This window comes from Terrapene carolina, unplaced genomic scaffold (genome assembly GCF_002925995.2).
Source record: "Terrapene carolina triunguis isolate 2854851 unplaced genomic scaffold, T_m_triunguis-2.0 Scaffold210, whole genome shotgun sequence".
NCBI lineage: Eukaryota > Metazoa > Chordata > Testudines > Emydidae > Terrapene > Terrapene triunguis.
In genome coordinates, this window is record NW_020664561.1 from 11689136 (window position 1) to 11702517 (window position 13382).

The window sequence follows — 13382 nt, forward strand, 5'->3', positions numbered from 1 at the left end:
TCTCCCCACATAGCCAGTGTGTCTCTTTTCCTCTGCCTTCTCATCCCAGTCAGTCTCCTGGCCCAGCAAATCCTAGTCTCACCCCTTCCAACTCTCTGTCCCAATCTTCCCCCTTCCCCACTTCCTTGTCTCCAGTCTCCTTGCTCAGCCATTCCAAGTTCTCAGAAATAGCTGAGTTGTTTTGGATGAAATTTTCTAAAGATGAGCCTAAAGCAGACAACTGGCATGGAAGATTTCAGCCTGAACAGGTAAATGTTGGCAAAGTTATAAGCAACTGAAAACAGTATTATTATAACGGGAAGCTTCGGACAGCCTTAAAAAGGGTGGTGCTACCACCTCTGTCCATTATAGTCTTCTTTTTAAAAAGTAAATTAAACATGTTTTCTAGCAGATTGATCTGGGGTAAAAGGATTTATCTATGCAACAAGCTCCTGTAAGGGTCAGCCAGGCCCAGCATCTGGTTTCCTTCTAGTGTGTGCCATTCCACCCTCTAATGGGAGAAAGCACTTCCACCCTTTCCCAGGTAAAGGAGGGAAAGCCCCAGAGCCTATATCTATACTTCTCAACCAGCCATGCCCTAGTGGAGGTATGACTGAGACCTGGAGCAAATTATATATGCACGAAACTTAAAATGTTGTAGGCTATAGTGCCTGAGTGTCAGTGACTCCTTCCATTACCATGGGTTAATGATCCTTTATTTTTTCTAAAGTAAAATAATTCACCTGCAGACATACTGGGACGGGATTCAGGTTGTGTGGATCAGGGGCCGAGATGAGGGATTGGTAGAAGGTGTGGCTTCTGGTTCGATGCTAGGAAGAAAGTGGGAGACACTAGTGCACCTATGGTCTGGGCCCTGCTGACCTTTGGGTGGGTTTACATGGAGACACTCACAAACATGAATGTGAAATAACTGTGAATTTAAAGTTGCTTAGTTAAACCCCTGTGTGGGGACACTTATGTAGATTTAAAGTGGCCTTAATTTGGTGTAGCTAATCCTCTTTAAAATCACATCTTTTCTTAATGTGGATTATTTTTCCTAAGTGACCACTGTGGACAAACCCTAATCTGTAGGGGAGGGGCCAAGATACTTCTTACTACCCCTCCCCGCAGCAGGTATTGCCCCCCAACCTCGGGCAGCACAGCACCCCTCACTGGCTGCTGCTTGCTCCCAGGCCTCAAGCAGGGAAGGGTTAATTGGGTGGGGCTTAGACAGAGGCTCTGGCTGGGGCGGAGGGAGTTAAATTAGGCACGCTCCTATTGGCTGTCAGGGAATAGTTGTGGGAGTGGGTGGAGGTCAACGAGCCGGTCCCATTGGCTGGTGTGTTAAAGGCGCTGCCCTATTCGGGAGCCCCTCTGGTCCTTTCGGTGAGGGAGCGGGGAAAGGTGCGGCCCCATTGGTCGGTGGTGGCGGATGAGGCGGCCCTATTGGTTGCGGCGCCGGGCGCCACCATGTTGGAGGGCTCGCGGGGCTGTTGGCATTGGCAGCGCCGGCCGGGGATGGCGCGCGGGCGCCGGCCGGGGTGAGTACGGGGCGCCGGGTGGCACCTTTCCGGGAGCGGCGCGCTGGGCGCTCGCTAGCGGCCCCGGGGTCGGGGCAGGTGAGCGGGGTCGGGAGCTTCAGGCCCGCCGCACTCGACCCCTTCGGCCTGGGGGCCGCGTAGAGCTGCGGCCGCGGCCCTCCGCTGCGGTGGGCAGGGCTGCCTGCGTGGCTCGGCGGGGACGGGCCCCGCGCATACGGGGAGGGGGCGCCCCTCTCCCGCCCGACACGCCCCTTCCCCGCGGCGCGATCGCCCCCTCGGGTCCGTAGGGGAGCAGCAGCGACCTCCCGTGCGGTGCCGGGGCGCCCGTGGGGCAGACAACAAGCCCCGAGGGGCGTCGGGGTCTTTTCTCTGGGAATCCCCGCTTCGCTGGGGCGGTGTGGGGTCCCGTCTGGAGCCACGCTGGTATGTTGGGCGATAGGGAGAGTGGCCCCCTTCTGAGGGGATCAGTCACCCACCAGAGTTGGGTCTGCAAGGGTGGAAGTAACTTGCATTGGAAACCTTGATGGGGCTTTACCGTGGCTGCCTATGGTAGGGACGGGTCTTTAGCACAGTTTTCCCTGGGTTGGTTGTGAGCCTTTCCCAAGCATAGCTGATCATTCAAATAAGATCTTGCTCTTGTGAGAAGTCCCCCGAGAATCCTCCTCCACTTGACTTTGAAAAGTATTTGACTAATATTTCATGCTTCTGTGATCCCTTTCATCTTCGCATTTCAAAGCACTTTACAGCCAACAATTAAAGCTATACCCGCATGTCCTAGCAATTAGAAAAATATTAGCCCCCCTTCTGTAGATGGGGAAACTGAGGCACAGAATGGCTTAATGACTTGTCCAAGGTCACACTGCCAGTCAGCGGCAGCCACAAATAGAACCCAGGAGTCCTGACTCAAAGTTCTTTGCTCTAACTATTAGACAGTACACTTTAATTGTTGGGACCATCTCAGTGGCTGATGGGTAGTGGACAAAGATCCCCTCCCAACTCTCTACTCTAATCTTCAGTAAGAAGGGCTTGTTTGAGTGCTGTCTTGTACTCCAGCCATTTCTGACACGACTCAAACTCTAATACACTACAGTGAAGGTTAGTGTTTTTATACTGTCATTAGACCTCATAGTCTACCTAGCAGTACTGTAAAACCTGCACAATGAGACCCCTCCAACAACAGGAAAACTGCCTTAAGTGATCACTTTACTTAAAAGTATCTCTAAGCATTCAGTGCAGTGCAGTCTGTATTTGGCTGACTTTTCCAGTCTTATGGTGATCACTCAAGATGTTTCGCTGTGTATCTTACAACAAAAGCAAATAATTTTTTGCTGTTTTACCTTACCTCCATTCTACAGGGCCTTTGCAGTTAGATCTAAAATAAACACCTCAAAACAAACAAACAAAAACCCTCTCCACCCTATGTAATTGGAAAATTTTGCCTTTTCAGTAAGTTGGTTCCACTTCGAACAGCCATTCTGGTTATGGGAAAGCTTGGAGGTAAAGCCTGTGATTCAGCAAATGACATTGTCACATGATGAAAAAAATGAAACAAGTTTTACCATTGAGCATACAGATTAAATGTGGCTGTCATAAGAAGTATGGATTCAGGCTCAATTTTGTTTGATTGTTTGTTTTTTGTTTTAAAAGGAAGTGAGCCTCGCTCAACATTGAAGGCCAGACTGTTGGCTGGTATAAGTCAGTGAGAAAAAACGATTTATTTCCACTTGCAAACCAAAGTCCCAGGAGAGCCAGATAGATTTTGTACTGCCTTGCATGTTGTCAACAAAATTGGCAGCTAAGATCTGATCCCAGAATCTATGCTTCTGGTTCTGTAGAGGTGCTAACTACCTTCAGCTTCTGTTGAGGCCAGCGGAGATAGGGTGGGCTCATCACCTGGCAGGATTGGGCCTATTATTAGTTAAGATTGCAGATAGATTTTCAGATCTCAGTTTTGAGTTTTTAGTGCATCTTTTTATTTGTCAGCTGAATAAACTTATTCTTAGCATCATTGACACCAAACCTAGAAGGAAATACATGTCATTTTCCATCAGTTTAAGGCCTTTTCTACACTAGTCTCCTTAAATTACCCCTTTGCTTATCGCTCCACCTCTCCCAATAGGGGGAGTTTTGGTGTCGTTAAAAAAAAAAAAAAATTGCTGGTGGTTACTGACACTTTTATCTTCATGTCAGGTTTCTATGACATAGTGTTAAAATGCTGGTGACCAACCAGTACCTTGTCTCTGCTCGAGCTCTCGCTACTGCTGCCGCTGGTGAAGGTGCAATGGAAGGTGTTTCTTAAGGAAAAAATTCTAGGCTAGGCCCAGCCTCAGAGAACTGCCTGCAGGGTTGTATGGTGAAGGTTGTTACAGACTAAGGGAGCAGGGAGATGCTGTACCAGACCAGTAAACTCATAGGAAGCCTTTAGCACTATATCACGAGGGTAGTACAGAACAATCACCAGGTAATGAAAGAGAGGTGGTAAGAGTGTCTGCAAATTCTAAGATAATGTCTGGGGGAGTATGTGAATAAAAGAATTCTATGCTGATAACATCTATATAGGAGCAGAGAGGGTAAGCTACCAAGACGCCAGTAGAAATTGGTCTCTGAAGGCTGAAATAAATTGCACTGGAAACTTTGTTCAGCAAATTTCCCCATATTTACTATGATGAACCTTACAGTCCTCTTCATAGGATGTTCTTACACAAGAAACTGAGTATTTAGTAGTATCATAGTATTTCGGATGGCTGGAAGCATAACTGGGTAGGGTTTGAAAAAGAACTGAATATGTTCACGGAGGTTAGGTCCATCAATGGCTGTTAGCCAAGGTGGTCAGGGACACAACCCCATGTTCAGGACGACCCTAATCCTCTGACTACCAGAAGCTGGGAGTGGAAGATGGGTGGATCACTCCATGATTGCCCTGTTCTGTTCTCTCCCCCTGAAGCTCTGGTACTGGCCACTGTCAGAGACAGGATACTGGGCAAGCTGGACCATGGTCTGACTGAGTATGACAGCTCTTATGTTTTTATGTTCTTCGGAGAGATAAAAGTCCATTTAAGCATGCACTTGAGTACATACAGAAAGTTGTAAGATGCATTTGTTCGCAGGCTTATTTCATGAGACTGAACTATGAAATTCTGGGTTCAGATCTGACTAATGAGGCCTCTCCCTGTTCTGTCTTATTTGAAAATTCTAATGACCAAGTGAAAGTCTTGTAAATTGTGTCCAGACAACGTTGTGACAGGCACCTTATTAGATAATTTTGATTCTGTCCCTGTAATGGCGTTGCCCTCTAAGTACAGTTCTTTTCTAATTTCTCAGGTGCCAGAGTATACACCCTTTTGGTTTTGTGCTATGCCTGCTGCTTGTTTTTGCTTTTGGAAAGTGGTGCTGGGCTGGCTTAGAGGTGGTTGGCTGTTGCAGGACCCCGAGTCTTAAGAATATGAATGGATTACATTTCCTCAACAAGTAGCAGAGAGCTGACTACGGTGTGTTGCTGCCACTGAGAGTGCCAGTTTGGGGAAGGGAGTGGTTTAGCTGCTGTTTGGCTGTCGCATGAGTAACCTTCCAGACTGGCAGGAAAGTACTGAGATATGTTTTTATTTAATAAGTGGGTGGGAATGCTTTAGTTGAGACGTTTGTGTGCATAATGAATGTGTTTGGTGTTTAAAAGTGCTGTAATGTGGGCATGGGGTAGGAAGGCTTGGTGTTTGCAAATAATACCGAACTGTCTAGAATCAGAGTTGAAATCCATTAGGAAATATCTGTGGGAACTTAGTGAAAAGCAACAACAGCAATATTAAAAACCTGGCATTGTTTTTATGTTCAAATATTGATTTGTTTTTTCTGTGACATGAGGATGTGGTAACATGGGTGAAGGGTGATTCTTTTCTTCTCTGGGTGTGTACATGGAGTTTACTTAGGTAATAAAACTCTTGGACTGTGCCTTTTGTTTAATCAGCAAGGTTGCTGGAGATAAGAACGTTGCGTGAAAGGACTTTCTCAGGCCTCATCTACACTAAGGCCTGGGCTACACTAGCGGGGGGGTTCGAACTAAGATATGCAACTTCAGCTACGCTATTCGCGTAGCTGAAGTCGAAGTATCTTAGTTCGACTTACCTGGCAGTCCTCACGGCAGCAAGTCGACTGCTGCGGCTCCCCCGTCGACGCCGCTTACTCCTCCTGCCAAGGTGGAGTACGGGTGTCGATTAGCAGATCAGTTTTTCGCGTTCAGATGAGACGTGATAAATCGATCCCCAATACATTGAACAGTACCCACCGATCCGGCGGGTAGTATAGGCGTACCCTAAGGGTTTTGTCGACAAAAGTTATGCCGATGATTAAAACCCGGTATAATTACATTGCTTGTACATGTTCTCATAACGCTCCTTCTCTCAGCAGAGCACATCCACAGTTGGTGCTCTAGCATCGACAGAGAGAGCAGTGCACTGTGCAACTCACCACCTTCTGCAGCTAGGTGGTGTGGGAAGGCAGAATGGATCGCAGTGCATCGTGGTAGGGGCTCAACGTCTCATGATGCATTTTTCTATCCCAGTGTTCCATGGGCTTCCGACTGCGTTTTGTGGCATTTTTCAACGGTCCCTGTTTACTGTGCACCAGCCATCTCTGTCTGAAAGGATGGATCCTGCACTGTTCTGTACTGTCACTGTTATGAACACGTTATGGCTGGTCATGCAGAATATCATGAACACCCAATCTGAACACAAATCAGAGGTGCCAAACTGCTATGAGCCATGGAAAGAAACAACACCAGATTACTTTTGGCATTCATGGAGCAGTTGGATGCGGAGGACCGTCACTTTTGGGTTCGGGAAACAAGCACTGAGTGATGGGATTGCATGCAGTGGCTGCAGAATTTCAGATATGAAAGCCACCTTCCTGGACCTGTGTGCAGAGCTCACCTCAACACTGCAGCGCAAGGACACCAAAATGAGAGCTGCCCCCTCGGTGGAGAAGCGTGTGGCAATCGCTGTGTGTAAGCTGGCTACTCCAGACAGCTACTGGTCAGTCGCAAATCAGTTTGGAGTAAGGAGATCCATCACCGGGGTTGCGTTAATGCAAGCGTGCAGGGCCATTAATCGCGTACTACTCCGAAGGACACTGACTCTTGGCAATGTGCATGAAATGGTAGATGGCTTTGCAGCAATGGGATTCCCTAACTGCGGCAGGGCGATAGATGGCATGCATATCCTAATTTTGGCCTCGGACCATCTTGTGACAGAGTACATTAATAGAAAGGGGTACTTCTATATGGTATTGCAGGCATTTGTGGATCTCCGTGGCTGTTTCACTATCAACATGAGGTGGTCCGGGAAGGTGCATGACCCATGCATCTTCAGAAACTCTGGACTTTACAGAAAGCTGCAAGCAGGGACTTTATTTCCAGACAAGAAGATTCAAATTGGGGATGTTGAAATGCCCATAGTGATCCTGGGAGACCCAGTGTACCCCTTACTCCCGTGGCTCATGAAACCTTACGTGGGAAACCTGGACAGCAGCAAGGAGCACTTCAACGTTAGGCTGAGCAGGTGCAGAATGACCATAGAATATGCTTTGGCAGATTAAAAGCACACTGTGGCTGTTTTTATGGCAGATTAGACCTAAACGAGGAAAATATTCCCATGGTCATAGCAGCCTGCTGTGCACTCCATAATATTTGTGAGGCGAAGGGTTAAATGTTTCCCCTGGGGTGGAGCATGGAGGTGGATCGCCTGGCAGCTGATTTTGAGCAGCCAGATACTAGGGCTATTAGAGGAGTACAATGGGGGGGCAGTTCGAATCAGGGAGGCTTTGAGGCACCATTTTGACAGTGAGATCCAGTAATGTTTCATTACAGCGCTCTGCCATGCTTTGTTAACTTGCTGCCTTTCATTAAAATTTTGATGATTCCTGACTCTGATTTGTTCTCAGCAAATGATCAAATTGCCACTGTGTATTAATTCCAGCAGCAACCACAATGTGTAGGAGACAAAGAATGATTATCTTTCACAGAGTATTTTTTATTAAATACCAATTAACAACATACACAGAAGGCTTGGTGGGAAGGGAGATAACAATGAAGGGCAGTGTAGGTGCCTGTATAAGTGGTCTGTTTTTCAGAAGTGTTTAACACCAATAGCTCCCTGGGAAATCAAAGGAATCTGTGGTTGCTCAGCGTTTCTAAGAATCAGGCCACTTATATATAGGTGCCTAAATTTTAGGTACCAAGTGGGAGAGTCTTTCCCAAAGTGCTTTAATCTGTCCAGTATTGGGATAAATAAAGCCTAAATAAGTGTTTCCATTGTAGATAGTAGTGGTTCTGAAGTGGGCTATATGATCCAGTGTTAACTCTCATAAACCTCTGAGATATTTACAAAAAGGAAACAAAAGAAAGCAAGTTCCTATACTAGTTAAATTTAAAAGAATGAAGTGAAATAAAGTGAATGAATGAATAAATAAAGTAAAGATATAGTGAATTGAAGATAAAATTCTGTTCATATTAATCTGCTTGGTCTTTTTGTTACGCTCAAGATGAGTGTTTAATGTCTTAGGGGGGGTGTCTTCACTGCAATGTTAGATTGAGCTCCTAACCCAACTCCCATCCACATACACAAATCTCTAGCTCAAGTTAAGTGGTGCTTTAAGTTTGAGCTAGTTAACCCTAAGTGGAGGGATGATTGGAGCTCAAATGCTGCTAAAGCTCTAGGAAGTAATGCAGTGGTGATACAACACTGATTATAACTCATCAGCTGTTAATCTAATCATTCTGTATAGTTTGAGTGGTGCTTTGCAGTGTGGTCACTCAAACTAGCTTGAGTGGAGTAACCCAAGTGTACTAATTGGAGCTAACTGTTGCAGGGAAGATAAGCCCTGTATCCTGCACTTGCAGGAGTATGGCCTTTTTGGTCAGGGGAAGGTTTGCCATCAGTACTGCTGATTCCCATTGCCAACCTGCATACCACAGACATTCTGTTCAGAGAAATTCTGCCCTTCCTAGATAAAACTGAAGGAGGAATTTTAGCTTATGTGAATTTCCTGGCTCGTTTCCGATCAATACCAGGAGAGGTTCTTTTTTATAACTGGCAGATCCGATAAGTATTACATAGATAAGGTGTCTGTAGTGCTAGATTGAAACAGCTCGGGTATTTGGCCTCCTTTTTAATTCTTCCTTTTCCCTTCATGGAATTTGGTGTGTTGAGTGACTAATCACATTAAATGAGTTATTCACATGTCAGCTGCATGCAAGTTGCCTTTACAATAACATTGTTTACATACTAATATCTGAAAACGGGGGCTATCAATAGTGTTTGAGAAGCAAGATGTGTGACCGGAAATGAGCAATCTGAACTGAGCTTTCACCTCACAAATGAGACAAACTGAAAATGATGGGGCTAAAGTTACTATCTTTTATGCTGCACATTTAAAACTGTTAGCCAGCTGAACAAGGAGTCAGTTTCAAAATATGGAGATCTGTTGATTGGATGTGGAACTGCTTGTCCCTACCTGTCACTTGTAATTTGGTTTAACAGTGGATCAGCAGGCTGTCCCCCAGCTTATTGGTTTAGTCTAACATTAAGATTTTATGCAGGAGTGCTCCTACTGTGCCTCTCTGAGGACAGCAGCGGTGACTTGCTAGGAGCCCAAGGATATCGATCTCATTAAAACAAAGTAGATTCGCAGCTACCCTCATCTCTTCAACGCAGGGTGTATGGCCTGCAGACACATACTGATTCTCATATGCAGTGTAGTCCATCTTAATCTGAACACGTGGGCCGCAACTTGCATGCTGAAGATGGGGATGGCTGTGATCTGCATTTGGCCAGTGGGATGCACTTTGGCTGTCCTTGTGTTGTAGATGGTAAAACTGATGGTGAAATAACTAAGCAAGTGCACTTGTATTACTTGTTTCTTGAATATGTAACTTCTGCCTCATCCATTTATTGCTCATCCCAGTGAGCATCTACGGCTCAGGGTGCAGTTTGTGGCCATTTTGGAAAAAAAAAAAAAATAAAGGAACGTAAACTATGTGCAATCTCTACCAGCTCCATGAGTGTCCTACAGTGATGGTGGTGTAGTGTCAGTTTTCATTTGCATTCTGGTTATGTTTAATTAATAATGTAGGAATATTCTTTTCTTGACTTAATTTCACTAGATTTGATTAACTGCTCATCAGATGGGCCTTAATTGATAATTTATCAGCCAAAATTTATTGAACAGGGAGATGTCTTGCATCTGTCTTAAATATGAAGACATAGATGTACCACAGCATAGTTGCTCGTGCTGAGGTTTCAGCACAAGGTGATTTTTTTTTTTTTTTTTTTACTTCCTTTGTGTCTGTGAGGCTGTTGATTGTCTGTTGTTTCTCTCTCCTCTGTTTGTTTGCTCTGGAGATGTTTTTGGCTATCACTTTTGCAAACTGCTAGGAAGGATGGATTTAGTACACCGGAATTGATGTCATACTTTTGATTTTCTTGAGACAGTGTAGAGAACTTGGAGATATTATAGGGACCACAATTTTTTTTTTAAATGAGCCTTTTCTGCTTTTAAATGTGGTACCATCAACTTAAATAATAATTCTTTCCAAATGTTTTGCCTACTGTAGTTACAATAATTTCAGTTGTTACTTGTAAGTGCAATAATAAAGAATGTTTCATTTGGCAGCCTTCTATATATATCGTTCGTTTAACTGTATCAGTCCTTTCCCCTTGTTTGTGTGGGGTGCTCAAAGAGCAACAGGGGAGAGTGTTTACAAAAGAGGAAAATGGGATTGTGAAACCACAAAAATTTGCAGGAAAGTTTGGGGCTGGGTGAAAGTGCAGTACTCTTTAACGTGCTTAGCAAAAATGACTAGATTTTGAGTTGATGGTACCAGAGGATAGGTACCTGTGAAACTTACCTTTTTTTTTTTTTTTTTTTTTTTTTTTTGTTGGTTAATTTGTAGGGGTACCGGAAGATACTTCAGTGATGATAGACCCACAAGAGTGAAAATTATGAATGAAAAGCATTAACATCCCCCTCCTGACCCTGATCTCTAATAGACTTCCTGTAGCCCTTGGAAGAGAGGGTCAGGAGAGAAGGGTTGAAGGTCACCATGAAGCTAAAGCAGCGAGTGGTACTGCTGGCCATCCTCCTTTTCATCTTCATTTTCACAAAAGTTTTCCTCATTGACAACTTGGACACTTCAGCTGCCAACCGGGAGGACCAGCGGGCCTTTCACCGCGTGATGGCAAGCTTGCGTGTGGAGCTAGACCCCCGACTTGATCATACGCTGCAGTCCCCCTGGGAGATTGCCGCCCAGTGGGTGGTACCACGGGAAGTGTATCCCGAGGAGACGCCGGAGCTAGGGGCTGTTATGCATGCCATGGCTACCAAGAAAATTATAAAAGCTGATGTGGGCTACAAAGGGACCCAGCTGAAAGCTTTGCTGATACTTGAAGGGGGACAGAAAGTGGTCTTCAAACCTAAGAGGTAAATATATATCCAGTGACTGGATAAAAAACCCTGTTTGAGTTTTTTCCTCCCTGTTGATTCATTAATTTATAAACTGATATATGTCCATATTGCATATGATGCAGTCTAGTATACAGAAGGTGGAGTGGAGCCATGCTGGTGATTTGGTAATATTCAGCTTGTCTGCCAGCTTGTCTGCCAGGCTAGTTGTCGTGATCTGGGTGCCTTATGGGAGTGAGTCATGGGGGGTCAAGAAATGGAAATTGATGGTCATCTTCAAACTAGGCCTAGAAGGTTGTGGTGCTACCAGTGGAATGTAATATTTTATGTTCTTCCTTGTATTTGTCAATATGGAAATTGCATTTCTGCCTTGATTGAACGTTCCACCATAAAGCTTATTATGTATGCTTGTGTATGCCTGTAATGCTTTCTAAACTAACTTTCCTTGAGGAAAAGGTGGACTGCTGGAATTTTCAGTACCATTTCTCTAATGGCGACTTGCACACCTGATTTGGAGTTGTATCATTGGACTGCACTATTTTGAAACAGTATGAACTTTTTGCACTGAAGTGGTGGTGATACAGCTTGCACAGGATACTGCATGCATCTTGTAAATACCATGTCTTGTTACTGTATTTCTGTAGTGCTTTTTCTATAACTGAATGCCATAAAGAAGTACACAAAGCCTTAAGTTACATTCCAGTAGTTGAATGTCTGTGTGCAGGCAGGCAAAATGTACACATCAAGGACATGTACAACCAGGAATGTTTTTAGGAATGCCAGACAATTTGTGGTGGTATGCAGTGCATGGGAGAAAAGAGGGGATGCAGAGGGGAATTTTTGGCAAGGATGTAGGAGTTTATCCCTGCCTCTCTTTCATAGGATTCTGGAAGTTTTTAAGCAATTGCCCACACTCGGCTCCACAGCAGGTAGTCAGGTTCCCTATTTACCATCTTTCTGATTGAATCTGGTAGGTCTGGAGAGTTAGCGACTGAGTGGACAGTCAAAAAAGTAGAGCCCTGTGCAGATACGAAATCTATATCTGTGGATATAAATTGGTATCCACGGAGCTGCAGGGCTCTACCGGGAACTGCAGCAGTGAAAGCAGCAGTCTGGTAGGCTGTTGTTCCAGGAGCAGCTGGGGTGGGTACCATGCTCCCCAGCAGCTGTCCCTGGTCATACTAGTGCAGTGGGCAGGGCTGGGGGTGGTACAACCATGCTGGAGGAGCTGCTGGCATGGGGCGCTGGCTCCTGGGAATGTTATGAACCATTAGGAAAGGGATAGATGATAAGACTGAAAAAATATTAATGCCACTATATAAAGCCATGGTATACCCCATCTTGAATATTGCATGCAGTTCTGGTCACCCCGTCTGAAAAAATATATATGAATATTGGTAAAGATACAAAGAAGGGCTACAAAAATAATTAGGGGTATGGAACAGCTTCCATATGATTAAAAAGACTGGGACTGTTCAGCTTGAAAAAGAGACAGCTAAGGGAAGATATGACAGAAGTCTATAAAATCATGAATGGTATGGAGAAAATGAATAAGGAAGTGTTATTTATCCCTTCACGTAACACAAGAACCAGGGGTCACCCAATGAAATTAATAGGCAGCAGGTTTAAGACAAACATAAGGAAGTACTACTTCATATAAGGCACAGTCAACCTTTGGAACTTGTTGCCAGGGGATGTTGTGAAGGCCAAAACTGTAACTTGGTTAAAAAAAGAATTAATAAATTCATGGAGGTTAGGTCCATCAATGGCTACTAGCCAAGATGATCAGGGACACAACCCTGGGTGTCCTAAGCCTCTAACTGCCAGAAGCTGGGACTGTATGAGAGGGGCTGGATCACTCGATAATTGCCCTGTTCTGTTCTTTCCCTCTGAAGCATTTGACGTTGGCCACAGTCGGGAGACAGGGTACTGGGCTAGATAGACCATTGGTCTGAAGTAGTATGGCCATTCTTATGTTCTAAAGCAAGGATTTGACTGGACCTCTCCTCAGGGTCATAAGTAGGGCTCTGTGTTTGTCACGGATTCCATGACTTCCTGCGACTTCTGCAACCGCCAGAGTGGCTGACCCCAGGGCTGCCCGAGCAGCTGGCTCTGGGGACTGCTGTAGTGGCTCTGCAGCCAGCCACACTAGCCGCTGCTGGAGCGGCCTCGGGACCAGCCGCACCAGCTGCTACTCTGGCGGCCCCTGGCAGCTGGCTCTGGGGACCGCCTGAGCAGCAGTCCCTGGGGCAGTGGGAGCAGCTGCAGCTTGGCAGTGGTCCCGGGGCGTCTGGAACAGCAGATGACCCCAGGGCTCCCCCCACAGTGGCAGCTGGAGCAGCTGCTGGCCCCCTGGGACTCCCCCCACAGCCGCTGGTGCTGCGGACTCCGCCTCTGAGAGCGTTTCTCCCC

General features: G+C 45.6%; 1 protein-coding gene across 2 annotated transcripts in view; it reads left to right on the plus strand.

Annotated features, from left to right (window-relative positions):
* The first annotated feature begins 1421 nt into the window (after window positions 1-1421).
* LOC112105864 (glycosaminoglycan xylosylkinase) overlaps window positions 1422-13382 on the plus strand; it is a 31333-nt gene continuing 19372 nt past the window's right edge. Inside the window, exons 1-2 of one of the 2 annotated variants that reach the window (XM_024198853.2) lie at window positions 1422-1520; window positions 10462-10988. In XM_024198853.2, coding sequence (XP_024054621.1) covers window positions 10612-10988 — 377 coding nt within the window. In that variant the 5' untranslated portion in view covers window positions 1422-1520; window positions 10462-10611. Of the gene's footprint in view, window positions 1521-1876; window positions 1944-10461; window positions 10989-13382 lie in introns of those variants that run through there. The other variant, XM_026655391.2, reaches the window with a different exon arrangement.